At 41.4% G+C, this 26,453-nt stretch overlaps 1 protein-coding gene across 1 annotated transcript in view; it reads left to right on the top strand.

The window, feature by feature from the left end:
- CNTNAP2 (contactin associated protein 2) overlaps positions 1-26,453 on the top strand; it is a 2,292,243-nt gene that overhangs the window by 1,762,004 nt on the left and 503,786 nt on the right. The window contains exon 14 of the mRNA XM_019031540.4: positions 9,966-10,122. Coding sequence (XP_018887085.3) covers positions 9,966-10,122 — 157 coding nt within the window. The remainder of the gene's footprint in view (positions 1-9,965; positions 10,123-26,453) is intronic.

The following is a 26,453-nucleotide window of genomic DNA, read 5'->3' on the forward strand; positions in this document are numbered from 1 at the left end:
TTATTCTACAGGACACTAAGATTTACAAGATCTTAGTGGAATCATAGGGAAATTGAAAACCCTTTCCTATACTTACCTCCCACCCATGGGTGAAAAACAAAAAAATCAGAAGTTATTACTCCATGGCTTCACCTCCCCCACTTCATCCTCATGTAAGGATCCTGAGACTTCAGCTACCATGGCCCAGATCTTGGAAGTGATTCTGTGTGGATTTTCCACATGTAAAAGAAGAGGAAGCTGTCTGTATTTAAGCCAGAGAACTTTAGGACTAGTAGCCTGTTTCCATTTCCAGTCCCTGGGGGAGGGGTTCCCATCAGCTTTAGCTTTAAGCCCCTATATTCCTGGAAGCGTACACATCCATACTGGGGAAAAAAAGAAAATTCTGGCCGGCTTGATCTTCCAAATTACAGCTATCAGATGATTTGGAGGACTCTATAGAGGCTACAGCACCTCCAAATTCCTTCTCTGCTCCATCCCATCCTGGAGATTATTATAAAAGCTTTTACCTTTCTTGTTATCTAGGACATTTGCACCGGAAGGAAAGTTTCTCAGAGGTGCAAGAATGTTTTGAATGGTCTAGAATTGCACCAATTAAGGATGCCTATACTTAGTAAGTGTATCATCACCATTCATAACTTAATATGGATTTTGTAATCAGATCAGAGTGCTCAGCTGAAATTTACTTATAAAGTGGAGAAAAAAGATTTGGTAGTGGTAAGAAAGGAAGAGAGAAGGAAGTAGGAGATTTTTCTGAGCATGAGTCGCTTAGAAAAAATCCTGCACTGCAAGGGCCTTCAAATAACCAAATGTTACCAGAGAGCAGAGCCTGGGAAGGACTGCCAATGAGCTGCCGGCAGGGGACACTGGGAACAATAGTGAAAAGCGTGTTTGTGCTGCAAGGGTACCTGTTCTATTTCCTCAGCTGAAGAGCCCCCAGGGACTCTTTAACAGAATTTGTAGATAAGGTTGTAATCGTACATATGATAAAACTAGTTCTCATCAAGCCAAAAAGATGCTTTTACGTTTTCATTTTGGAGATTATATACCCTTGTGGTGTTGTTTTTAATATCCTATAGAAACAGTGGGAATGAAAGAAATTAAATGTCCCAGAGACTGTGCTGGGTCTTATCTCAGAGGGCGCCAGGATCATATTTATTTAAGCAGCCTGTTAAGTTACTCTGTGTAGCCCAGAAGTTCCGAAGAACACATTTTGAAAATCACAGGTATGCACCTCATTTTCATCAAGCAGTCCCCAAGCGTTCGCCCTTGTGCTTCTGAAACAACTTCTTGTTATTGGTGAAAATAAATAACAGAAATCTATTAGTTTCTTTCTTTCTTTCTTTCTTTCTTTCTTTCTTTCTTTCTTTCTTTCTTTCTTTCTTTCTTTTTTTTTTTTTTGAGACAGAGTCTTGCTCTGTCGCCCAGGCTGGAGTGCAGTGGCACAATCTCAGCTCACTGCAAACTCCACCTCCTGGGTTCAAGTGATTCCCCTGCCTCATCAGCTTCCTGAGTAGCTGGGATTACAGGTGCACACCACCACAGCCGGCTAATTTTTGTATTTTTAGTAGAAACAGGGTTTCATCATGTTGGCCAGGCTGATTTTGAACCCCTGACCTCAGGTGATCCTCCCACCTCGGCCTCCTAAAGTGTTGGGACTACAGGCGTGAGCCACCGCGCCCAGCTTATTGGTTTTTTTAAGTGAGTCTTGGAAAACTCCTTTCCTTGCTAGCCTATTTTCTTTCTCCCTTTCCCGGTTTAATCATCCAAACCATAATAAACCCTTCACCATAATAAAACTTGATCTGAAGTGAGTAGAAACAGTATAGTGATTATATTTAATTCAATTCATATTTGGCTGTTTTAATACAATATGCCTTACTTTGATAATTTAGTTCTAGTTAACTTAGAATGCCATTCATCATTACCTAACCTTGTTGCAGTGACTACAGCTACTTAATATAGTTAACTACAATCTTCATATTCTGAGGTTAGAGAAGTTCTTGAACTCTTGGAAATAGATAATTCAATTATTTCTTTCCTCACCACTTTTTGCCCTTGTCTTTTAAAAAGGCTTTCCATTTTTATTGCCTTTAACTGCTATTCCCCAAAGCCAATTAACAGGTAAATAATGATTTGTAAAGCTAAAAGTAGCATTTCATTAGCATAGCACTGGAATAAGGGAATTCTTTGCTCAAAGTAAATTGAACCGTTCTCCTCTTGCTGAATATAAAATACACAACAAATTAATAATTTATTTTAGTTACAGTGATTTAACCAAATTAGCCAATGCTAATAACAAAGTCTACAATTTCCTTTCTCTCTGGAATACGTTTTTCTTATTGGCATTCTTTTGCGGTAGATGTGGAAAGAGCTAAGTTAAGCATTTTGTGCTGTATTTTAACTTATTTTCCTAGGAAAAAGAACAGAACAACATCAATTTTGCATCAACCTCACTGGGAGCATTCGTTATATGAAGACTAAAGTATTGTGACTTGAGAAAGAGTGAGGGATGGGAGAAGAAGCTGGGAAACCAGGCTGCTCTTGCCAGGTCACTAACTTGCCACCTCCTTGCACCTGCACTCCTTGCACATGGAGGAAAGATTTCAGATCATCCCCTTAGGTCCCATCCTGGTGTGTAATAAGAGTCCCTCTCTACAGTGAGCTGAGGGTCTGCCATATGAGATTAGCACACAGCCTGGATCCCGCGCACAGCTCAGGGCTTCTACTGGAACACCCACCGTAACCGCCCAAAGAGTTCACCTTTCCCGCTGCCTAGACAGAGCCGATTCATCGAGACAGGGGAGTTGCAATAGAGAAAGAGTAATTCATGCAGAGCCAGCTGTGCAGGAGAACGGAGTTTTATTATTACTCAAATCAGTCTCCCCAAGCATTCGGGGATCAGAGTTTTTAAGGACAACTTGGCAGGTCGCGGGAAAGCCAGTGAGCCAGGAGTGCTGATTGGTCAGGAATGAAATCACAGGGAGTTGAAGCTGTCTTCTTGCACAGAGTCAGTTCCTGGATGGGAGGCACCAGATCAGATGAGCCAGTTTATTGATCTGGGTGGTGCCAGCTGACCCATCAAGTGCAGGGTCTGCAGAATATCTCAAGCACTGATTTTAGGAGAAGTTTAGGGAGGGTCAGAATCTTGTAGCCTCCAGCTGCATGACTCTTAACTATAATTTCTAATCTTGTGGCTAATGTTAGTCCTGCAAAGGCAATCTAGTCACCAGGCAAGAAGGAGGTCTGCTGTGGGAAAGGGCTATTATCATCTTTGTTTTAAACTATAAACTATAAGTTTCTCCCAAAGTTAGTTCCGCCTACACCCAGGAATGAATAAGGACAGCAAGGAGGTTAGAAGCAAGATGGAGTCAATTAAGTTAGATCTCTTTCACTGTCTCAGTCATAATTTTGCACAGGCGGCTTCACCACTGCCCAAACAATTCAACAATGAAACTTCCTTTCCTGGGCTTCTGAGCACTCTCTGAAGGTACAGTGGGAACCAGCTGTCTCTCTTCTTTTCCCCTAGAGTATGTTCCTTGTAGTCTCATTCTGAAGGTAAAGCTGATTGTTATCTTCTCCTTTTACTGACAATGTCCTAATTTTTACAAAGAGTACTGAGCCACACACAGCTCTCTGATTCATGCAAATTATTACTGTCTGCAATGAAAATGAAACACAGTGTTAGGTTGTTTCTACTGATCACTCAAAGGAACAATCATAAATTGGGCAGAGATTCTGAGATATATAATCTTTCATTGGTTATTTGAGGTATGGGCAGGACAAAGGAGTCATCTGCTAGACAAACCTTTAACTCCACTTTTACAGGTGCCCGATTTGTTTCTTCTCCTCCACCAAGAGTGTTAGTGTCCTCTAGTTTCCAAAAACAGTGATACTAACCAAAAATTCCTTTGAGAGAATTTAGCATGAGGTCAGCTTTTTAAATGCAATGCAAAAAATGAATATGATAACCAGTTTTGGTAATGTTTCTATATCTTCAGGGTCAGGCTGTGGCCTGCCCAGCCTCAAAGGCATTTCATGAGGTCAAAATGGAACCATCTACCTTTGTCCTCTCTCTATAACATGGCCAGAGACGGAATCAGCCAAGACCTAGTGTAGCTTTTGGGCCAAATGACCTTAACATTTCTTTCGGTGGTTGAGATGCTGTGGTTTCCATAAATGGGATTTGTCAACGCTTATTTTTGAAACTCTAGACTTCGTAAGGAGAAAAATTTATTATTGGCCATGGGAAGCATCAGAGAAGCTGGATGCTTTACCACTTACCCTGATGGAGAAAGAAAGGAGAAGCAAATGACTTAAACATAGAAAGCAAACACAGCCCCCACATGCTGGGACCAGGCACAGGTGGACAGAAGACACAGCTTCAGGGTGGACCTTTATGTCAGAAAGCGGGCATGTTTCTCCCTTTGGAACAGGGTACTGAGCTCTCCCTCTTGACTGTTTACCAGGTTAAGTCAAATATACTTTTTTAATGTGGGTGCCAAAAATGGTCATGCCAAGGGAAAATAATAACTTCCAAATTAAGTCAACACACAGAAAAATTAAGAAATTTGTTTGGAGGGAGAGAATACCTGAATAACTAACTCATTTTCAAATTCAGAGGGCTTGCTCATTCATTACATTTGTCCTGGACTCCAGTCCCTGTTCATTCTCAACTTTAAATCGCTCACCTGTTAACAAAATTATTCTTGAGGAAAACTACTGGAATATCTGAGAAAGTACCACAGTATTTTTTTGCATAATTCCAATATGGTCCCTACTTTTTGTATTGTTTGTTTAGATATTGTGACTGTTCACATGGTAACTTTATGATTTTCCTCACCTTTATTTCTGAGCACTCATAGAGTCAAGTGTACACTTAACATCCCAAGAGGGTGGATGAGTTATTACCACGGAATTTTAACCCATATACCCAGATTTTTTTTTCTGTTTTTTGAGACAAAGTCTCACTCTATCAGGTTGGAGTGCAATGGCGTAATCTTGGCCCACTGCAACCTCTGCCACCCAGGTTCTAGTGATTCTCCTGCCTCAGCCTCCCAAGTAGCTGGGATTACAGGCACCTGCCACTGAGCCTGGCTAATTTTTGTAGTTTTAGTAGAGACGGGGTTTCACCATCTTGGCCAGGCTGATCTTGAACTCCTGACCTTGTGATCTGCCCACCTCGGCCTCCCAAAGTGCTGGGATTACAGGTGTAAGCCACCACATCCAGCCCCAGAGATTTTAATTGACTAGCTATTTTGGCTTACTGGCTGACATTACCTCTGTTAGATTCCACTCATTCCCCAGCTTCTGGCAAGGAACCTCTGTTCTCTTAGCACAATGTTCTCAAGGTTCATCCATGTTGTCACATATTGCAAAATGTCCTTTTTTAAGTCTGAATAATATTCCATTGTATGTATACACAAATACTATATGACTCTGCTTATATGAGGTATCTAAAGTAGTCAAATCCGGCTGAATGTGGTCACTCAGGCCTGTCATCCCAGCACTTTGAGAGGCAGAAGCAGGTGAATCACTTGAGCCCAAAAGTTGGAGACCAGCCTAGGCAACATGGCAAAACCCTTTCTCTGCAAAAAATACAAAAATTAGCCAAGTGTGGTGGCATGTGCCTGTAGTTCCAGCTACTCAGGAGGCTGAGGTGGGAGGATGGCTTGAGCCCAGGAGGTCAAGGCTGCAGTGAGTTATGATTGCTCCACTGCACTCCAGCCTGGGTCACAGAGTGAGACCCTGTCTTAAAAAAATAAATAAAATATAAAGTAGTCAAATCATAGAAACAAAGAGGTCACCAGGGGCTGGGAAGACGGGGAAGTAGGCAGTTGCTAATCAGTGGGCATAAAAGCTTCAGTTAAACAATAAAAGTAAGTTCTAGAAATCAGCCATACAACACCATATCGTTAATGCTACATTGGACACTTTAAAAGTTGTCAAGAGAGTGGATTTAACATTAAGTGCATTCTCATATGCTAAAGTCAAATTAAGAATAAGAAAGAGTCATCCAGTCAGACGGGTTGGCTCCCACCTGTAATCTTAGCACTTTGAGAGGCCAAGGCGGGTGGATCACCTGAGGTCAGGAGTTCGAGACCAGCCTGGCCAACATGGTAAAACCCTATCTCCACTAAAAATACAAAAATTAGCTGGGTGTGGTGGTGCATGCCTGTAATCCCAGCTACTTGGGAGGCTGAAGCAGGAGAATCCTTTGAACCTGGGAGACAGCGGTTACAGTGAGCCGAGATCATGCCACTGCACTACTGCACTCCAGCCTGCACGACAGAGCCAGACTCCATCTCAAAAAAAAAAAAAAAAGAAAGAAAGAAAGAAAGAGTCATCCATTGTCAGGGTCTTCCTGCTCTCTGCTTCCATTCTTTCCACTGCCTACCACGTCTAGGCTTTTCTTCCCGCCATTCACCTGAAACTCCTTTCATCAAAATCTCTAGTGAACTTCCAGCTGTCAAATTAAAACAAAACTCTTAGCTCCCCATCTTAATAGACTTCGCTATGAAATCTGATGGTGCTGGCCCCTCTGCTCTCTGGGAAATCCTCCTGTGTTGTTCTCCCACCACCCTGGCTGCCTTCGTTCTTGCACTCCGCTATGGTCATCTCCATCTCTGATATGGTTTGGCTGTGTCCCCACCCAAATCTCATATTGAATTGTAATCTGAATTGTAACCCCATGTGTCAAGCGGGGGGACTTGGTGGGAGGTGACTGGATCATGAGGGCTATTCCCGCATGCTGTTCTCATGATAGTGAGGAAGTTCTCACAAGATCTGGTTGTTTGATAATTGCCTGGCACTTCCCCCTTCTTGCTTTCTCTCTCTCCTGCCCCCATGAGAAGACGTGCCTTGCTTACCCTTCTCCGTCTGCCATGATTGTAAGTTTTCTGAGGCCTCCTCAGCCACACAAAATTGTGAGTCAGTCAAACCTCTTTTCTTTATAAATGGGTAAAGACCCAGTCTTGGATCATTCTTTATAGCAGTGTCAAATCATTCTTGGGTTTTGGTGGGTTTTTTGTTTGTTTTGTTTTGTTTTGTTTTTGAGACAGAGTCTCGCTCTGTCTCCCAAGCTAGGGTACAGTGGTGCAATCTCGGCTCACTGCAACTTGCACCTCCCACATTCAAGCAATTCTCCTGCCTCAGCCTCCCAAGTAACTGGGACTAGAGGCGCCTGCCACTGTGGCCAGCTATGAAATCATTCCATTTTTGAAATGATGTTGTAATCTAAAAGATTCCAACAGCATTTCTCCCACTTCCAATATGTTCTGGTTTGCCCTGATAGTTCCTAAAACATATTTTCAGCTCAGAAAATCCTCCTAAGAACCAGACTTCTACAGTCAATTTGTACATTTTGTGAGCAAACCCATTATCTTTTCTTCAACATTCCCTAGACTTTTGATGATGATCTTCCTTTCCTGTGCCCTACCTTCATGGAGCATAGTACCATCCCCATTCATACAAACCAGAAGCCTGGATTAATCCACAGCACTCCCTGCCCATCTTCTCTTCTACCTAAATCCCAACGGTCCCAGCCAGCTATAACTCCTGAACCTTTTGTGTGTGTGTTTTCTCTTCTTCTCCATTTCTACTGCTATTTTATTACTTCTTTTCTCTATTAACATTAGAGCATCACATCTAGCCTCCCTGACTCCATTTTGCAGAAATCTATCTTTCATCTTCCTGTTGATCTTTTGAAACACAAATTTAATCATGCTAGTTCCCTGCTTAAAATCCTTTACTAGTTTCCCATTATTTTCAGGATAAAGTTCAAACATCTTAAATTGGGGGAAGATAAACATTGAAAAGAAAGGATAAACCGATGAAAAATAACTTCTTACTTGGACAAAGGTATTTTGCAATGTGACCTTCATCTGCTGTCCATCTATCTCTTACTGTCTACTACTGCTCCTCTCAGCACATCTCTTCAGCCCAATTCTACTACATATGAATATAGTCCTATATATATTTTCCAAATAGAAGTTTACCTTTCTGTCTTTTTACATTCTGCTCCATTTGCCTAGGAGGCCTTGCCTCTCTTATGTCCTTATTGATCCGTGTAATGCATACTTGACCTTCAAGATGCAGCTCAACTATTTTGCCTCCTCTGGGAAACCTTCCTTTATGACCTCGTTTGCCTCCCCCACTCTCCTCTGTGTTCATGATACTGATAAAACTGTTCTCCAATCTGTATCTTTTTCTTCCATTCTGTTGAGTTGTTTCTAATGTTTGGCACATTGTGGGAACCCAGTGGATGTTTGATGATTGGATGAATGAATGAATGAGTGACTATTAGGCCAAATGATAAAGGAGAGTTGGGGGCTAATCTGCTCCGTGGTTAAAAGAACTGCTTAATTCTTCTAGACCTAAATTTCTTTACCCATAAAATTAGGAGGTCATACTCAAAAACAGTGAAAGTTTGTGCTTAGCTCCAATATTCTATGATCTCCATGACTTAGTTCACAAAAAAAGCATGACCAGTCATGAAGTGAATTGTATGGTGTAGCAGCAGTTCATGGCCCATACACCTTCATTGTGGACTGACCCCAACTTGGCTTCCAGTTTACTAAATAGACTCCTAAATCGCAGAAGTTTTAATGTAAAATTGTCTTCCAAGGAGAGAGGTACATATTCCCATGAGAAATCTTAAGCTTAACATTCCCACTGATATTTTTTATCAAATATTTCTACTATTGACATAAATTTACCTTTATGCTTATATTTATATTTATATACGTGTAAAATTGTGATATATACTTTTGAAAACTTGTCTAAGCTTAAAAGAGCCTTCTGAAGTATAGAATTAAAAGCTTTTCTTAAAAAACAAATTTATTTCTGTAGGTTTTTGGGTAACAGGTAGTATTTGGTTGCATGAGTAAGTTCTTTAGTGGTGATTTATGAGATTTTGGTGCACCCATCACCCAAGAAGTATACACTGAATCCAGTTTGTTGTCTTTTATCCCTCACCCCCTTCCCACCCTTTCACCCTGAGTCCCCAAAGTCCTTGTATCATTCTTCTGCCTTTGCATCCTCATAGCTTAGCTCCCACATATGAGTGAGAATATACAATATTTGGTTTTCCATTCCTGAGTTACTTCACTTAGAATAATAGTCTTCAGTCCCATCCAGGTTGCTGCAAATGCCATTAATTCATTTCTTTTTATGGCTGAGTAGTATTCCATCATATATGTTTGTGTGTGTGTGTGTGTGTGTGTGTGTGTGTGTGTGTGTGTGTGTATGAGAAACAGTTTATTTATCCATTCATTGACTGATGGGCATTTAGGTTGCTTCCACATTTTTGCAATGGTGAATTGTGCTGCTATAAACATATGTGTGCAAGTATCTTTTTCGTATAATGACTTCTTTTCCTCTGGGTAGATATCCATTTGTGGGACTGCTGGATCAAATGGTAGTTCTACTTTTAGTTCTTTAAGGAATCTCCACACTGTTTTCCATAGTGGTTGTACTAGTTTGCCTTCCCACCAGCAGTGTAGAAGTGTTCCCCTTTCACCACATTCACACCAACATATATTATTTTTTGATTTTTTGATTATGGGCATTCTTGTGGGAATAAGGTAGTATTGCATTTTGGTTTTGATTTGCATTTCCCTGATCATTAGGGATGTTGAGCATTTTTTCATATGTTTGTTGGCCTTTTGTATATCTTATTTTGAGGATTTTCTATTCATAGCCTTAGCCCACTTTTTGATGGGATTGTTTTTTTCTTGTTAATTCATTTGAGTTTGTTGTAGATTCTGGATATTAGTCCTTTGTCGGATAGATAGACTGTGAAGATTTTCTCCCACTCTGTGGGTTGTCTGTTTGAAATAAATTGACTTTTAAGAGGGTTGAGTGATGTTCAGACTATCAGAGTATTCCTGGGGAAGTGGGTGTAGGTGTGGCAGTATAATGACTGAACCCAGGTCTGTTTCTAAATATACCTTTCCCTTTTCTTGTAGATGGAAGCCCTTACACTTGGTGGGTTGGCAAAGCCAACGAGAAGCACTACTACTGGGGAGGCTCTGGGCCTGGAATCCAGAAATGTGCCTGCGGCATCGAACGCAACTGCACAGATCCCAAGTACTACTGTAACTGCGACGCGGACTACAAGCAATGGTGAGTGCCTGCGGGCAGCACAGCCAGGCTCACCCTCCCATTGTGCCTTTGTGTCAAACTCATGTGCTAGAAGAAAGTTTGAAAAGTGCTATAATAATACGATAATAGGTTAGAAAGGTCTGGAACTAACCCAACTGACAAATGTCAGGAACATACTGAAAAATACAAAAGCAGAAAGAGGTCAGTGCGACAAGGGTATGCATTTAGAAACAGACTGACACATAATTGATGTGTTCATATTTTATTCAGAGAGGAAAATAATGAGCCATGTTGTAGACAGTGATTTGCATTATAAAATGTGCTGTGTAACAATAGAGGGATGGCTGGGGGCGGGAAGCCAGTGTGCATGAGTGCAGGCAGTCAACAGCCTCCTGCGGGGAGCACAACCACCTCCTGCAATGTTTGCGTTGGGGATCTGGATTGGAAAAATAGGAGAGAGAGAGAGAGAAGGGAAAAAACAAAGAAACAGAAAAAATCATTCTTTGCTCTTGTCTTCTGTAAGTGCTTGCCTGTCTACTTTTCTTTCATACCTGGAATTGTTTATAACTCTGATACAAATCAGTTCAAGAAAGATCTATTTTGGGTTTCTTCCATCCCTTTGCTGGCTTTTGTTCTGCCCCGCAGTGAATAGCTGGGTCTGTGTCAGTAACAGATAAAGATAAGATCAGCTGCCATTCTTTGTGAAAAAGGCCCCAGAAGTTTAGGTGGAAGACTATAAACCCAAGTGTGATTCTTTGCAGAAACACGTATCCAGTGTCGGCTTTCTACATTTTTAGAAGTGTTGAGAGGCTCCATTTCTGCTTCTGGGCAGCCGTGCACATAGCCAGTCATGGTCATGAATTTCCCCATATGCCCAGCCATGGTTTTCTTCAGTTCACCTATGTAGTATGCTATTTACAGGGACAGTTTACAAGACAAATTCATTCCACCAGTTAACCAAAACAAATTCTGAGAACGTAACATTATGTGAATTTCAGGTAGGATGTCTGCTTACTTTCTGAAAGTTATATTTCTTCTAGTAAATAAAACAAATTACAAAGGCTGTCTATTTCAATGGCTTAGAATGTGTGTGTATATGTGTGTAAAATACTTGTAAATAGCTATCATCTTTAATTATGGATTATTGTAAAGAAGAGATAATGATAATTTTTAATTTTATTTCTTTGAAAGATGTATCTACACACACACTGTATACAAAGATTGGAAGTTGGGAATGGAGTTAAAAGGGCATGGTCTTTGAAATTAACCTTTTATTCATTCATTCGTTCATTCATTCATTCATTCAGTGAGTCATCCAATCAGTCATTCGTTCAACAAATATTGATCAAACACTTATGAGTCAGCAACTCTTCTAGGCACTGGGGATAAAACAGCAAATGCAAAGAACAAGAATCCCTGTCCTGACTCACATTCTTGTTCTTGATGCCTTTTATTACTAGTTGTGTGTTCTTAAGCCAGGCACACCCTCTCCCATCCATTTGTCTATCCAACATTAATTCCCTACCTCTTCAGGAAGCTGACATTGGGTTCAGCCTCCCCAACTAGGAGAAGTGGGAACAGAGCCCCAGCTGGTTCATTGTCCAGGCAGCCCAGAGTGCCCTGCCACCATCACCTTGTCCCACCACAGAGGAGAGAAGAGGGATTCAGAAAGAGTAAGATCTAGTACCTGCACCTAAGTGAACTTCATTTTTGTCAGACATTATGCTAAGTTCTAGGGATACAGTGATGAATGGAACATGGTATTTGTCCTCAGGAGCTCCAAAACTAGTTGAAGGAAACACATATGTGCACACACAAATAGATAACATAATACAGTCAGTGTTCTGAGGAAGGTGTGTGCAAGATACAACAAAAACTAATGAAAGTGGCGGGGCATAGTGGCTCACGCCTATAATCCCAGCACTTTGGGAGGCCGAGGCCAACAGATCACCTGAGGTCAGGAGTTCGAGACCAGCCTGCCCAACATGGCAAAACCCCGTCTCTATTAAACATAGAAAAAATTAGCCGGGCATGGTGGTGGGTGCCTGTAATCGCAGATACTTGGGAGGCTGAGGCAGGAGAATCACTTGAACCCAGGAGGCGGAGCTTGCAGTGAGCCAAGATCCCATATCACGCCACTGCACTCCAGCCTGGGTAACAAGAGTGAAACTCCATCTCAAAAAAAAGAAACAAAAAAAAAACACTAATGGAAGAACTTTTCAATCTAACTGAAGGAGTGAAGGAAGGAATCCATAAAATCTTGGAGGAAGAGGCATAAACTTGAAAGACAAGGAAAAGCAAGGTCCCTGGGACACTCGCCCTTGCATGGTGGTCTTGGAGAAGAAGCATGACTGAGCTGGGCCAGGCTGGGGAACTGTCTGTGAAGTTGACAGTTTTGAAAACATTAAGGCCCTAGCATGACATCTGTGTCTAAACCCTGAGGGCTACCATTAGTAGAATTACAGGTTGAAAACATAGATTTTTTTTTTTTGAGATGGGGTCTCACTCTGTCACCCAGGATGGAGTGCAGTGGCACAACCTCGGCCCACTGAAACCTCTGCCTCCCCGGTTCAAGCAATTCTCCTGCCTCTGCTGGCACCTGCCACCATGCCCAGCTAATTTTTGTATTTTTAGTACAGACAGGGTTTCACCATGTTGACCAGACTGGTCTTGAACTCCTGACCTCAAGTGATCCACCCTCAGCCTCCCACAGTGCTAGGATTACAACCATGAGCCACCATGCCTGGCCAAGATAGATCTTTATTTTATTTTTTATTTTTTATTTTTTTTGAGACAAGATCTTGCTCTGTTGCCCGGGCTGGAGTGCAGTGGCGCAATCTCAGTGATTCTCCTGCTTCAGCCTCCCAAGTAGCTGGGACTACAGGCGCCCACCACCATGCCCAGCTAATTTTTGTATTTTTAGTAGAGTTGCAGTTTCACCATGTTGGCCAGGCTGGTCTTGAACTCCTGACATCAACTGATCTACCTGCCTCGGCCTCCCAAAGTGCTGGGATTATAGGCGTGAGCCACGGCGCCCAGTCACAAGATAGATTTTTAAAGATATGTATTAGCCTCTGAAGCCATTTCAAAGAACATGTCTGAATTCAGATCACAGATTAGAAGACATTCCATTCCACCCTTATTCCCAGACCTCCTCCTCTGGCAAGCTTCAACTGAGTTCTAACATTTCACAGTTACTCAGGGACTTGATCACTGCTGGTGTCTTGTTCTCTTCCGGCTTAGCAGCAGCTAAGACATCCCACTCCTTTGCTTCTGTAAAGTTTGTCTAATATTTCATAATAAAGGCACTATAGCTTGAGCAAACTGAAAAGCGTAATGAATATCTTTTTTTTTTAAGAGACGGAGTCTTGCTCTGTCACCCAGGCTGGAGTGCAGTGGCATGATCTCAGCTCACTGCAAGCTCTGCCTCCCGGGTTCACACCATTCTCCTGCCTCAGCCTCCCGAGTAGCTGGGACTACAGGCGCCCACCACCACGCCTGGCTTATTTTTTGTATTTTTAGTAGAGACGGGGTTTCACCGTGTTAGCCAGGATGGTCTCGATCTCCTGACCTCATGATCTGCCCACCTCGGCCTCCCAAAGTGCTGGGATTACAGGCTTGATCCATCGCGCCCAGCCATGAATGTTTTTTATAATAAATAGCTCTTAAAATGGTCTTCCCTTTTTAGCACAAGGAAGAATGCTCTTGGAGAAATCTTCTTGGTCTTTGAATTCACCAGCACCTAGCAAAGGCCCTCCTTCCTATGTGGATGCTTTAGATATTTGGGAGTGGATGGGGTTGCTTCTAGAGACACTTACTAAAGCTCTCAGGGGCAGTGAAGAGAGAGTTGAGCTTGATGCGGGTAGACCTTACATCCAGGCCAAGATTTGCCACATTTGGGGGAGGCTTTTAACCTCTCTGAAATTTAATTTATTATCTGTATAATAAAAATAAATTTTGGCAAATTTTTGTGATCATTAAGAATATAGAATATAAAAGCCTTCTATAAATTATACTATATGGGATAGTTATTTGCAATTCTATTGCATTATTTTAAAATTTATTTTATTTATTTATTTATTTTGACACAGAGTCACTCTGTCAACCAGGCTGAGGTACAGTAGTGTGATCTAGGCTCACTGCAACCTCTGCCCCCAGTCTCATGGCTCAGCCTCCCAAGTAGCTGGGATTACAGGCACGCATCACCATGCCTAGCTAATTTTTTTTTTTGTATTGTTAGTAGAGATGGGGTTTCACCAGGCTGGCCTTGAACTCCTGACCTCAAGTGATCCACCCACCTCAGCCTCCCAAAGTGTTAGGATTACAGGCATGAGCCACCACAACTGGCCCTTATCACAATTCTTAATGATTCCAATTGACTCTTAAATGAAAATATGAAAACAGAGTGTGGCAAGTAGGCCCCTTCATGCTCTTGACCTGCTGTGTCGTAGGCCTCAAGTCTAATTCCACAACGCCACATGCAGATGTTAATGAAACAGGCTTTACTAGAGAAAGTTATAAATCAGGGATCATCATCAGAAGAGCAAGTACAGGTCTCCAATCCCATCATCCCTCAGGGAGACATGCGAAAGCCAGGCTATTCCACTGAATGCACCAAGGGCATTCGTTACCAGGAAGCCCCTGCTTCTCTCACTTCTCACAAAGCAAAAATGATAGCAACTTTGTCAGTAGGGGAAAATCAGATGCATGGGGCACCAGGCAGTCTGGGCATAGGTGCCTGCTGTTTACAAGTGTTGTCTGGGAGTCAGAGCCCCTCCAGGAACAGGGAGGAAGCCAGAGCCCCTTCTTGAAGCTGACTTTGGGTGTAGTCTCTCTAACTAGGAGAAGTGAGGAACGCTGTCCAGGCAACATGGAGTGCACTGCCACGATCATTGCTGTTCAGTTTTTTTGTTTCTCCAAACACAGAGAAGGGCTGGGAGATTATGGGAAATAAAAATTTAGCACATACATCCAAATGAAACTCACATATGTTAAACCACATTTGTTGTAATGTCAGGGTAAAAATAAAGGTTCTATTAAATCTCATGCTTTTAGATGCTTTGTCCAGTTAAGAAAGCTATTTTCAATAATCTGAATCACAAAGCATCATTGGATTAAGATGAACTAAGACCAAAATGAGGACAAAGTACCTGTGCCACTTCCTTTCTGTGTGATCTAACTCAGGGTATTTCACATCTTTGTTTTCTTATCAGCAAAATAGACGTAGATAGTATAGTACTTCCCAAGTCATGTAAGGATCTTGGTAAATTGCTGTCATAAATGAATGTTTAAAATTACAGTGGGATGTATTATTTTTATTATTATTTGAATGTTGAATGGAAGCTTAGCTAAAAATTATTTTAAAATGTCTTAAATTACAGATGCATAAATTGGGGCCCTGAAAAATGTAAATTACTTTCGAAAAATTACAGTAGAAATGAGGAGTAGAAAGAAGACCAAAGACACACATCTCCAAACACCCAGGCCAGTGTTCTTCCACAACATCAGGATCAAGGAAGATTTTTTTAATATTGTTTTTATCTATCTTTTTAATGATTTCAGAATGTAATTTTTAACTAGCTTATATGTAAGCTTTAAATTTAAAGCTTAAACCACAGACCACATTATATGTTCTTTTTCTAAGAACTCTAAAACTTAGATTGAATACTTATTCTTATTTACTGGTGTAAAATGCATAAAAATGGAGCCAGGATAAATGAGATTGTAGCTCAGAGCATGATTGGGTCTCACAACGAAGCTGCAATGGCCTGTGAGTGCGATCACCATTTCAATAATTGCCTGATTATCTATGCCGTGAGAAGTTTTGCGCAGTTATTTCTGAGATTGAATGTAATTTAACATTTATGATTTACTATTCACAGCAATAGTAAATATTCCCACCTACAGTGCCAGAATTATAATTACACAAGTCTTGGTCTCAGCTAAGTGGCCACTGCTGGGTAATTCCTGGTCTCTTGCAGCCTGACTCACTGAGCTAAATCATCATATCTGAAATTAGCAATTCGAAAACGAAATTATCAGGGAAAGAATTGTCATTCATTGCGTGAGTACCCTTCTCTCATTGCAGAATTTCTGGATAGTTATGTCCTGGCCAAGATGGGCACATACGTGGTGGAAAATAAGTGAAGTGAAAAGCCGTTAGCACAGTCTTTGTGTTACAATCAGTCAGCAGTTCCCACCTCAACATTAGAAAGGCCAAATACTAGCCGTTGTGCTCTCTTTCCCTGACCCTAAATGGAATTGGCTTGTCTAACAGCCTTTTTCTTCCTGGGCCAAAAATAATCCATGACCAACTTTTATAGCAGCTGAGGGGAGTTAACTAAAAAATATCTTCGATATTTCAAAGCCAGAAACATCTTTATTTGGTTGGGTCAGCTTACTATCCAACATCTAATTCTGAATATTTTTTAAAATAATCATTATAATTTTTTGTCCTTGTTTATAAGAAATTTGATTGAATCTTAGTGACTTTTTTCATGAAGTTTTAGACTGCCTTTTAGTCAAAGTGAAATATTTATATATGCATTCTCATTCGTCATGTTGTTTAAATAATAGTAGTTACATGTCAGCCACGGTTCATGTATGTTTCATATACTATGTCATTTAAACATCTCATTGACTCTATGCCAAAGGTACTACATATTTTGTCTTTATTTTAGAAATGCTCCAGAGAGATTAATTTCTCCCACAAGGTCATATAGTTAAAAAAGCAGTAGAGCAGAGATTCAAACTCAGGGCAAGCAGCTTTAGACTCATCCTTAGGAATTACACACCAAGACTGTATTAGCCTGTTCTCATGCTGCTAGTGAAGAGACACCCGAGACTGGGTAATTTATAAAGGAAAGAAGCTTATGGGACTCACAGTTCCACATGGATGGGGAGGCCTCACAATCATGGCAGAAGGCAGAGGGAAAAGTAAAGCCACGTCTTACATGGCTGCAGGCAAGAGAACTTGTGCAGGAGAACTCCCATTTATAAAACCATCAGATCTCATGAGACTTAGTCCCTACCAGGAGAACAGTATGGGGGATACCACCCCCATGATTCAATTATCTCCACCTGGTCCCGCCCTTAACATGTGGAGATTATTACACCTCTGGGTGAGATTTGGGTGGGAACACAGCCAAACCATATCAAAGATGTAAGTTCTGTATAAATTTTTCACCTGTGTACTATATACAGCACAATTTCATTTTTTTTCCAATTTTTTGTTATGGTAAATACACATAAAATGAACTATCTTAACCATTTTTACTTTTACAATTCAGTGGTATTAAATGCATTCATTTTGTTGTGCAATCATCACCATCATCCATCTCCAGAGCTGTTTTTATCTAGCAAAACTGAAACGCTATACCCATTGAACAGTAATTCCCCATTTCCCTCTCCTCCTAGCCCCTGGCCAGTTAACCTTAAATAATGAGTTCAGAAAATGTGATTAAATATAGAGTTTATTCCAGCTCAAAGCCTGAGGATAGCCACCAGGGAAACACCAACTCCAAGTGAATGGGGTCAGCTTTCCAAAGTGGGAAAGTTAAGGTTTCACTTACATAGGCAGAAATAGAGAAGGTTAACAGGGTTGCAACATTTGCCATATAAGGCCAGCACAGATGTTACAGTCATTTGATTGGTTACAGTTTGCTATGTTCCAAGGAAGATTGCTTTAACATTCCATAAGGAGGGGTAATGGTCTCGAGGGGTCTTATTTCCGGAACCATTTGGTCTTTTCTAATCATTTACAGGACAGAAATGAGGAAGAGATTTAATCTATAATCAGAGAAGCAGAAGTTGCAGCTGCATGTGGCATAACCCAGGCCACATAACCACATTTCTCTCAAGGCTCAAAATAATGTAAAGTTCCAACCATTTTAAGTTTGAATTATTTAATTTCACACCACCATCATTCTATTTTCTGTCTCTGTGATTTTGACTGCTCTAAGAACCTCATGTGAGTGAATGATATAGTATTTGTCTTTTTGCAGTTGGCATATTTCACTTAGTATGACGTCCTTAAGTTTCGCCTATTTTGTAGCATGTATCAGGATTTTCCCCCTTTTTAAGATGGAATAATATTCCATTGTGTGGGTAGAATACGCTTTGCTTCTTCATTCATTTGCCAAGGGACACTTTTATTTCCACATTTTAGTGACTGTGAATAATGCTGCTACAAGCACGGTGGTACAATTTCTTTTTAACGTCTACTTTTACTCACCTCTGTAGTGCTCCTGATTTGGTTTCTAAAAATCTCTTATTTTCATTTTATATTAAAAGTATTCATTATCACAAATACATTCAAATTATTTTCTGAATGTGACCTGATTTCAAATCCTAGTCCTATTGCTTGCTAGTTCAGTGACCTTCAGCAAGTTATAAAAGCTGTCAATGACTGTTTCCTTAACCACAGCATTTAAATGGCACTCACAGCTACCTCACATGGTAGAAAGGGAGTTTAAATGAGAGGATACTCATAAGGGAGAAGGCACATCCATATTTCACTAGTAAATGCTCAAGAAATATTGATTCCAATTACACCCAAGCACACACAGATAAGGGTTAGCTCATGGGTTCCCCAGGAGCAGCCTCTTCAGTATTCAAGAACAACTCATTGGGCCCCTCCGTTCTGACCTCCTTGCCTGCATGCCTTGCTGCCACCCTGCTGCTGACACTGCCCTCCTGAGATCCTTACTCTGCCAGCTGCAGCTGTCTCAGCCTGTGACAGTCACTGATGCCCTTATGGAGAGATGGAGAGGGCCCCCTAGTCAACCTCAGTGCAGTGGAAACGAAGCTATGGCTTTCAGCAAGACTTGACAAGGACTGGAGCTAACAGAAATTTTACACTGAGAGAAACTTGCAACTGCTTCCTGAAATAGCCACTCTTCAAATCCAGGCAGGAGCCCAGCCCCTGAGACCCTGCCAAGCTCCCAGCTAAGCCTCCCATGGGTCTCAATCCTGCTCTCATTAATGAGGCTCCTCAGGCATGACTGGGCATTTGGATCCAAGCCAAACCTCCTCCAGGCCCCAGAGGAAGAAGAAGTTCTTCTTCATCCCAAGCCCTACCTCAGTTCCTACAGGAGGAACATTTGCTTCTCAGGCTGATTGATAGTGCAATAATTAAATCCCTTAAGGAGGAAATTCCCAGCTTAAGCCACAAAGGTATGCGTCAATCACCTGGCCTGAATGGGAGCATCACTGTGGTCTGTTCTGGGACCTGGGTTTGTTGAGTGCATTTCTCCAAGCTAAGGTTCCAGTCTTCAGGGATGCCTCCTGTAGGACAACAGTCTAATGCAATGTGTGCAGTGACAATATCAGTCAAGTTTTATTTCATGATGTCTCCTCATAAAGAGAGGAGAAGGTAAAGTCAGCAAGCTCCTCCTTCTATGATTTCATGGGAGAAGAAGCCAAGACAAAAATGTAACACATGTCCAGAGGATAAAAAGGAGCTACCAGGGATAAGCCAGTTTAAATCCAGATTTACTGGGGGAAGAAGGAGCATCTCTCGTATTGCTGGCACAAGGTCCTGCTAAATTTACAGTATTCAACAGAAAAATCACTTCGCAAGGAATATTCCATTTTAATTCCTGCCCCCAAATTCAGGAGCAATATGGAAGTACTTGCCAGGCATGTCCACAGATGAAAAGCCACAAAAGTGATCTCTCAGGAAATAGAGATTTTACCCTCAGTGACAACACTGGAAATTACTTTATAACCACTGCTTCCATTCCACCTGCTCCCACCTTAGACAAACAAACACAAATGGTTTTTACAGCTTCAGATTTTTAGGGCCCAACAACAGGCAGTTCAATGAAGGAAAGATAAAGAAACATGGACAATGGATATTTAAAAAGAATTTCTGTTTCGTAGGTTTTAAAAAAGGTTTCTAACATCAGTCTGGAAAACAGAAACCTTAATACCAGACAGAAGCAGCTGTCTTGATGGCAGCTAGGAGCCTGGCTATAGAGTCAGACCATCTACGTTTATGTTCCTCCTCCAACACTCAGCCAGTTAGTAAGACCTGCCTGTGCCTCAGTTTTCTCTTATCTACAGTGGAGATGAAAAGAGCGTGTCTCCAGAGATGATGTGAGAATCAGGGGACCCAAGCAAGCTGAGCATCATTTAGTATTGTTTTATTATGTACTAGGATGCTGGCTAGAATTCTTATTTTTTATTTTAATTTTTAAACTATTTTTAAATACTTAAATTGATCAGGTTAAATGTGTTCGTGGCAAAAAACTGAGCTGAGTCTGGTGTTTCTTTTTTAAAAAAAAAATTATTTAGGCTGGTCGTGGTGGCTCACGCCTGTGATCCCAGCACTTTGGGAGGCCAAGGTGGGCAGATCACCTGAGGTCAGGGGTTTGAGACTAGCCTGGCCAACATGGTGAAACCCTATGTCTACTAAAAATACAAAATTAGTTAGGCATAGTGGCACATACCTGTAATCCCAGCCACTCAGGAGGCTGAGACAGGAGAATCACTTGAACCCAGGAGGCAGAGGTTGCAGTGAGCCAAGATCGCATCATTGCATTCCAGCTTGGGCGACAAGAGCGAAACTCCATCTAACCCAAAAAAAAAAAAAAGAAAAAAGAAAAAAAAATTATTTTTGAGAAGGGTCTCACTGTGTTGCCCCAGCTGAAATACAGTGACATGATCTTGGCTCACTGCAGCCTCGACCTCCCCAGGCTCAGGTGATCTTCCCACTTCAGCCTCCCAAGTAGCTAGGACTATAGGCACAAACCACCACATCTGGCTAATTTTTTGTGTTTTTTGTAGAGATGGGGGTCTTGCCATTTTTCCCAGGCTGGTCTCGAATTCCTGGGCTCAAGCAATCTGCCTGCCTTGGCCTCCCAAAATACTGGGATTACAGCTGTGAGCCACTGTGCCCAGCCTGGCATTTCTCTAATGTGTATAATCCATAACCTTTATACATGCATATATAATTTCTAGAAAATCTACAAAAGAAACAATTATAACTCAATAGATTAAGGATGTAGGACTTTATGGAGGACCTGGCTTGTCCCATTGTACATCTTATAAGCTCTTTGAATTTTTTGCCATGAACACATTTAACCTGATCAATTTAAGTATTTAAAAATAGTTTAAAAATTAAAATAAAAAATAAGAATTCTAGCCAGCATCCCAGTACATAATAAAACAATACTAAATTCTTATTTTAAGAAAAATCAGATCAAAGACTAATTTTCACATCATCAACAACAAAACCAAACAAAGCATCTTACTGGCTCTCCAGGCCCCAATATTGGAAGGAATTTTTCTGCAAGCTGGAGAATTCCTCTGCTTAGTGGGCACCATGAAACTGAGAACATTCATACCATTAGCCTTATAACCACATGCAAAACAAAATAGTTTTTTCATTGATCTGAGTTCTATGGAACTAATGTTTGTGCTCTTAAATCTTCTGGAATCCTTCTGGGGAACAATCACTTGATATCCCAATACTCAGTGGTCTTATTCGTGCATATTATAGGAATATGATATTATGAGGAGTACTGGTATCAGTTATGACACCAGTTGCTAAACTGACCAGAAAGATTGTTGATATTCAAATAAATGTGTGTGCAAGTGCTTGTCTGTGTGTGTATAAAATAAAATGTTAAAATGGACAGCTATCAATATATTTCCTTTCTGGATACATAAACGGAGATGCCCTCCTGATCTCATGAAGGCCATTTTCATTAAGTTAAGCTTTGTTCATTTTCATTCAGTTAAGCTTTGTTTAAAAAAAAAAGATATTGCTTTACCAGTGATCTGGGTAGGGGGGTGGGGAGAAGAAGACGAAAAAAAAGGAAACTCTTAATTTTAGTCCTATTTAGCCCCAAAGCATGTGTTTCAGTATTAGAGCATGGCCAGAGCAGTTTTCAAAAGGGTTACACCATCGCGTGTACGTTATTCCTTATACTGACTCCACTGTGGTTTACTTGGCGGATTTGAGCTATGCTGAAGTTGCCTCTTAACAGGAGATTCCTAGAGCGTCTAACAGCTCAACTCTTTTAGGAGCTTAACTACTTTTTAATATGTGGGTCAGGGTTAAGAGCCTCAGGCAAGGGCTTCTGCCCTCTTTCGTTAGGAATTTACCTTGGGGATGAACTAAAAAACTTCAGGAGGCTCATCCAGGCAGGTCCCGGATAGCTCAAATTGCAAAGCTACCTGGAAAGCCACTGTGTTTCTGCAGCCCTGTGAGTGAAACACCTGTTTTTGGCAATGGGGAAGGGGAAATGTCGTGTCTCTCCCAGTTCCCCAAAGAAGCATAAAAATGATGTATTATATACTGTCTCAGGGACATTTTGGTGCCAACCCACTTGGCACAGCATAGAATCCTCCTGTCACCTCATGGATTGTATCATGACAGAAAGGTAATTGGGCACCGGAGAAGATGTCAGCAGAGTGTCAATACGGTTTGGCCACTGCCCCCAAATAATATTGATGACAGCAAAGAGAGCGATTAATCAGGTGTGATCCTGTCAAATGTTCAGAGTGTGCTGTGGGTACTAGAAATAGATATAGCATACCAACAAAATGTTAAATGGACTTAAACAAAATAGATTATTTAGTCATTTTGAGAAAAGCAGAACTAAGATTCAAAAGAGCTTTTTTTCTGAAAAAAAAAAAAAAATACGGTGTATTTCCCATTAGTATTTCTCTCCACTTGCTTGAAAAAGAAGGACAGCTGTTATGTTTTCTGAAAAAAAAAAAAGGCATTCTGCCCAAAAAATCAATCATGGAAAAAAAAGATCAAATTAAAAGAGATGTCATGGGATCTAAAGAAAAGTGCACATGCAGCAATTGTGAAACACGTTATAATTGTGGACCTATCTGTTTATCTATTCTGTGTCCCACTGAAAGTTCAAGTTCCTGACACCTGGAGCTCACCCTCACACCCTCCCTACCAGGCCAGCCATCTCCTCCCATTACCCCCTCTTGATATTAATGATGCTCGCTCACTTGTAGTTTCCCACGTGTAAAACCCCATTGCCTTATGTACTATCAGTTGTTCACCATTTTCCATACATGGATTCTGTCTCCCCTGGGCCTTTCACAGACACCTGACCATCTGTGACCATGGCCTTTCTCCTAGTTCTAAATCTAAGCAATGGTATTGCAACAATCTTCCAAAATAACTTCCAGCCTTAAAACTCTCTTATCCTACAACTCTGTCTATAACTGTGGCCATCACTGGCTTCACATTAGAATCACCTGGAAAACTTAAACTATTACTTATCATTAGGCCCTGCCTCAGACTAATTAAATCAAAGTCTCTGGAGATTATTTTTGGCCATCTTTGATTTTGCAATTTCCTGAGGTTTCTAATGTGTAGCCAAGGTTAAAAACCATTGATATAGGGCTAGGTTAAGCTGCATATAACAGAAAAATAACTAAACAAGAGTGCTTAAACAAGATGAAAGTTAGTTCCCATGCATGTGAAGGAAGTCCAGGCTCCTTCCAGCTCTCTGTTCTGGCGTTATTCAGATTTGACATCCTCCTCAGGATTCAACATGGCTTCTAGAGCTCCAGCCATTATGCTTCCATTCCAGGCAGAAGGTAGAAAAGGGAGGAAAGAGAGCATGCCTTTTCCTTCCAAGAATGACTTTACATACCACTTCCATTTACGTATCATTGGCTGGAACTTTAGTTAACCACAACTAGCAGCAAAGATGGCTGGGTTCTGTAGCCTTTAACTGGGCATGAATATGCCTTCCTAAAAATGAGCATTCTGTTACCAAGGAGGAAGAGGAAAATGAGCATTAAGGGGCAACTAAGAGCCTCTGTCGGAAGTGTTAATTCTTCAAAGGGGCTCTGCTAGTCTCCTCTTCACACCTACAGTAGGTCCCTGTGATCTCCAGAATAAAGTCTAGACTCCTGCAGTTCTGGAGTCCCTCCTCACCTTGCATTCTCTGCTTTACCTCACTCACACTGGGGCCATTGTAAGGATATTTGTATTTTCTCATCGCTGGGCCTTTACCTACACCTAAAATAACTCTTCACATATCTGCGTTTTCAACATCATCTACTTCTGCAGAACCAGCGCCAATGCTGCTTCCCAAGGAAACCTCCCTGCCTTTGCCCACACCCCTTATGTCTAGCAAAAGTCCATGCATAAAAGGCCTGCTTCCTGAGGGTCTCAAAGCAAATTACGTTTATTTTAAAGTTATTTTCTCTCTTATCTGCAATTAGATGCCTGGGTATCTGAGTTCTCTCTCAAATTACAAGCTTCAGGAGGTCAAGCACCATACCTCATGTGTATTATAAGTCATTCATGCCTGTCACTTAGCAGTTAGTCAACATCTATTTGCAATGTGAGCCAAATGTGTAGCACTTTAGAGAATCCATTTTTTTGTATGTATTTATAAACTTTCTTTTTGCATTGAGTCATAAACCCACATAGACATACACTCATCTCTGCTTTAGCCTTTGTAGATGGTTTTAGTTCACACAGCAAAAATTGGAAAGTTACTTTATACTCAAGAGTGAGGTAAATCATCCAAGTCAGTTTTTAAAAAGATAATAGGTGTGTACTGATATGTGTGTCCATACTCACATACACACTGTCACATGTATACAAGTATATTACATGTACATTCTACATTACTAAATGTGATGTATAATGACTTTATTAATTTTTTTGGAAGCATGCTACTTGTCTTAGGCTAATTTAATGCCCGGTATTAAGGTGAAATCAATTACTACCTTTTTTCATCAGGACCAGAGGAGGAAAAAAACAAACAGAAAAACTACCCTTATGCAGGAGGAAAAATTCTAAAGACAGAAATACAGGGTGTTTGGAAATGACCATCTGTGACGATGTTTACCTGCTTGTCCCTGTCAGCCCTGGGAATGGTGTGTCTTTACCTTAGGTTACTATATTAGGCAGAATAATGGCCCCCAAGATGTTCACATTCTAATTCCCAGAACCTGTGAAGGTCCTACTTCATATGGCAGAAGGGACTTTGCAGATGTAGTTCAAGGTACAGACTTTGAGATGGAGAGATTATCCTGGACTATCAGTGGGTGCCCAATCAAAGCACATGACTTCTTAAAAGTGGGAAAAGACCCTTTCCCGGCTGTGATCAGAAAGAAATGTGATGACAGAAGTAGGCTCAGAGAGATGCTATATTGCTGGCTTTGAAGGTGGAGGAAGAAATCCATGAACTAAGACATAAAGGCATCCTATAGAGGCTGAAAGAGACAAGGAAATTGACTCTCACAGAGGCTCCAGAAAGGAACACAGCCCTGACACACCTTGATCTTAATACAGCCAGACCCATGGTCTGAATTCTAATCTGCAGAACCATAAGATAATATGTTTGTCGGGTTTTGTTTTTGTTTTGAGACAGGTGTCACTGTGTCACCCAAGCTAGAGTGCAGTGGCGCGATCACAACTCACTGCAGCCTCAACCTCCCTGGGCTCAGATGATCCTCCCACGTCAGCCTCCTGAGTTGCCAGGACTATACGCATGTGCCACCATGTCTGGCTACTTTTTCTTTTTTTTTTTTTTTTTTGAGACGGAGTCTTGCTCTGTCGCCCAGGCTGGAGTGCAGTGGCGCAATCTCTGCTCACTGCAAGCTCCATCCCCTGGATTCATGCCATTCTCCTGCCTCAGCCTCCCAAGTAGCTGGGACTACAGGCACCCGCCACCATGCCTGGCTAATTTTTTGTATTTTTAGTAGAGATGGGGTTTCACAGTGTTCACTAGGATGGTCTCTATCTCCTGACCTCGTGATCCGCCCACCTTGGCCTCCCAAAGTGCTGGGATTACAGGCGTGAGTCACCGCGCCCAGCCTACATTTTCTATTTTTTGTGTTTTTCTCCATGTTGCTCAGGCCAGTCTGGAACTCCTGGGCTCAAGTGATTCACCCACCTCAGCCTCCTAAAGTGCTGGGATTATAGGCATGAGCCACCATGCCCGGCCACATTTCTATTGTTTTAAGCTACTTCATTGGTGTTAATTTGCTAGGCAGCAATAAAAAATTAAGTTTCCTTCCTACGGTGGTGATGTCATCAAAAAGACCCCGTAAAGCTTTATTTTTTCCTCTCACATTGGTATAGGGTGAAAGTTCACTGGTAAAATACCTTTGCAGAAACCTTAAAAAGTATGTCTTGGCCGGGCACGGTGGCTCATGCCTGTAATCCCAGCACTCTGGGAGGCCGAGGCGGGCAGATCACGAGGTCAGGGGTTAGAGACCAGCCTGAACAACATGGTAAAACCCGTCTCTACTAAAAATACAAAAATTAGCTGGGCGTGGTGGCACATGCCTGTAATCCCAGCCACTCAGGAGACTGAAGCAGGAGAATCGCTTGAACCTGGGAAGTGGAGGTT

The sequence above is a fragment of the Gorilla gorilla genome, chromosome 6, assembly GCF_029281585.2.
Source record: "Gorilla gorilla gorilla isolate KB3781 chromosome 6, NHGRI_mGorGor1-v2.1_pri, whole genome shotgun sequence".
In the NCBI taxonomy this organism is placed as follows: Eukaryota; Metazoa; Chordata; class Mammalia; order Primates; family Hominidae; genus Gorilla; species Gorilla gorilla.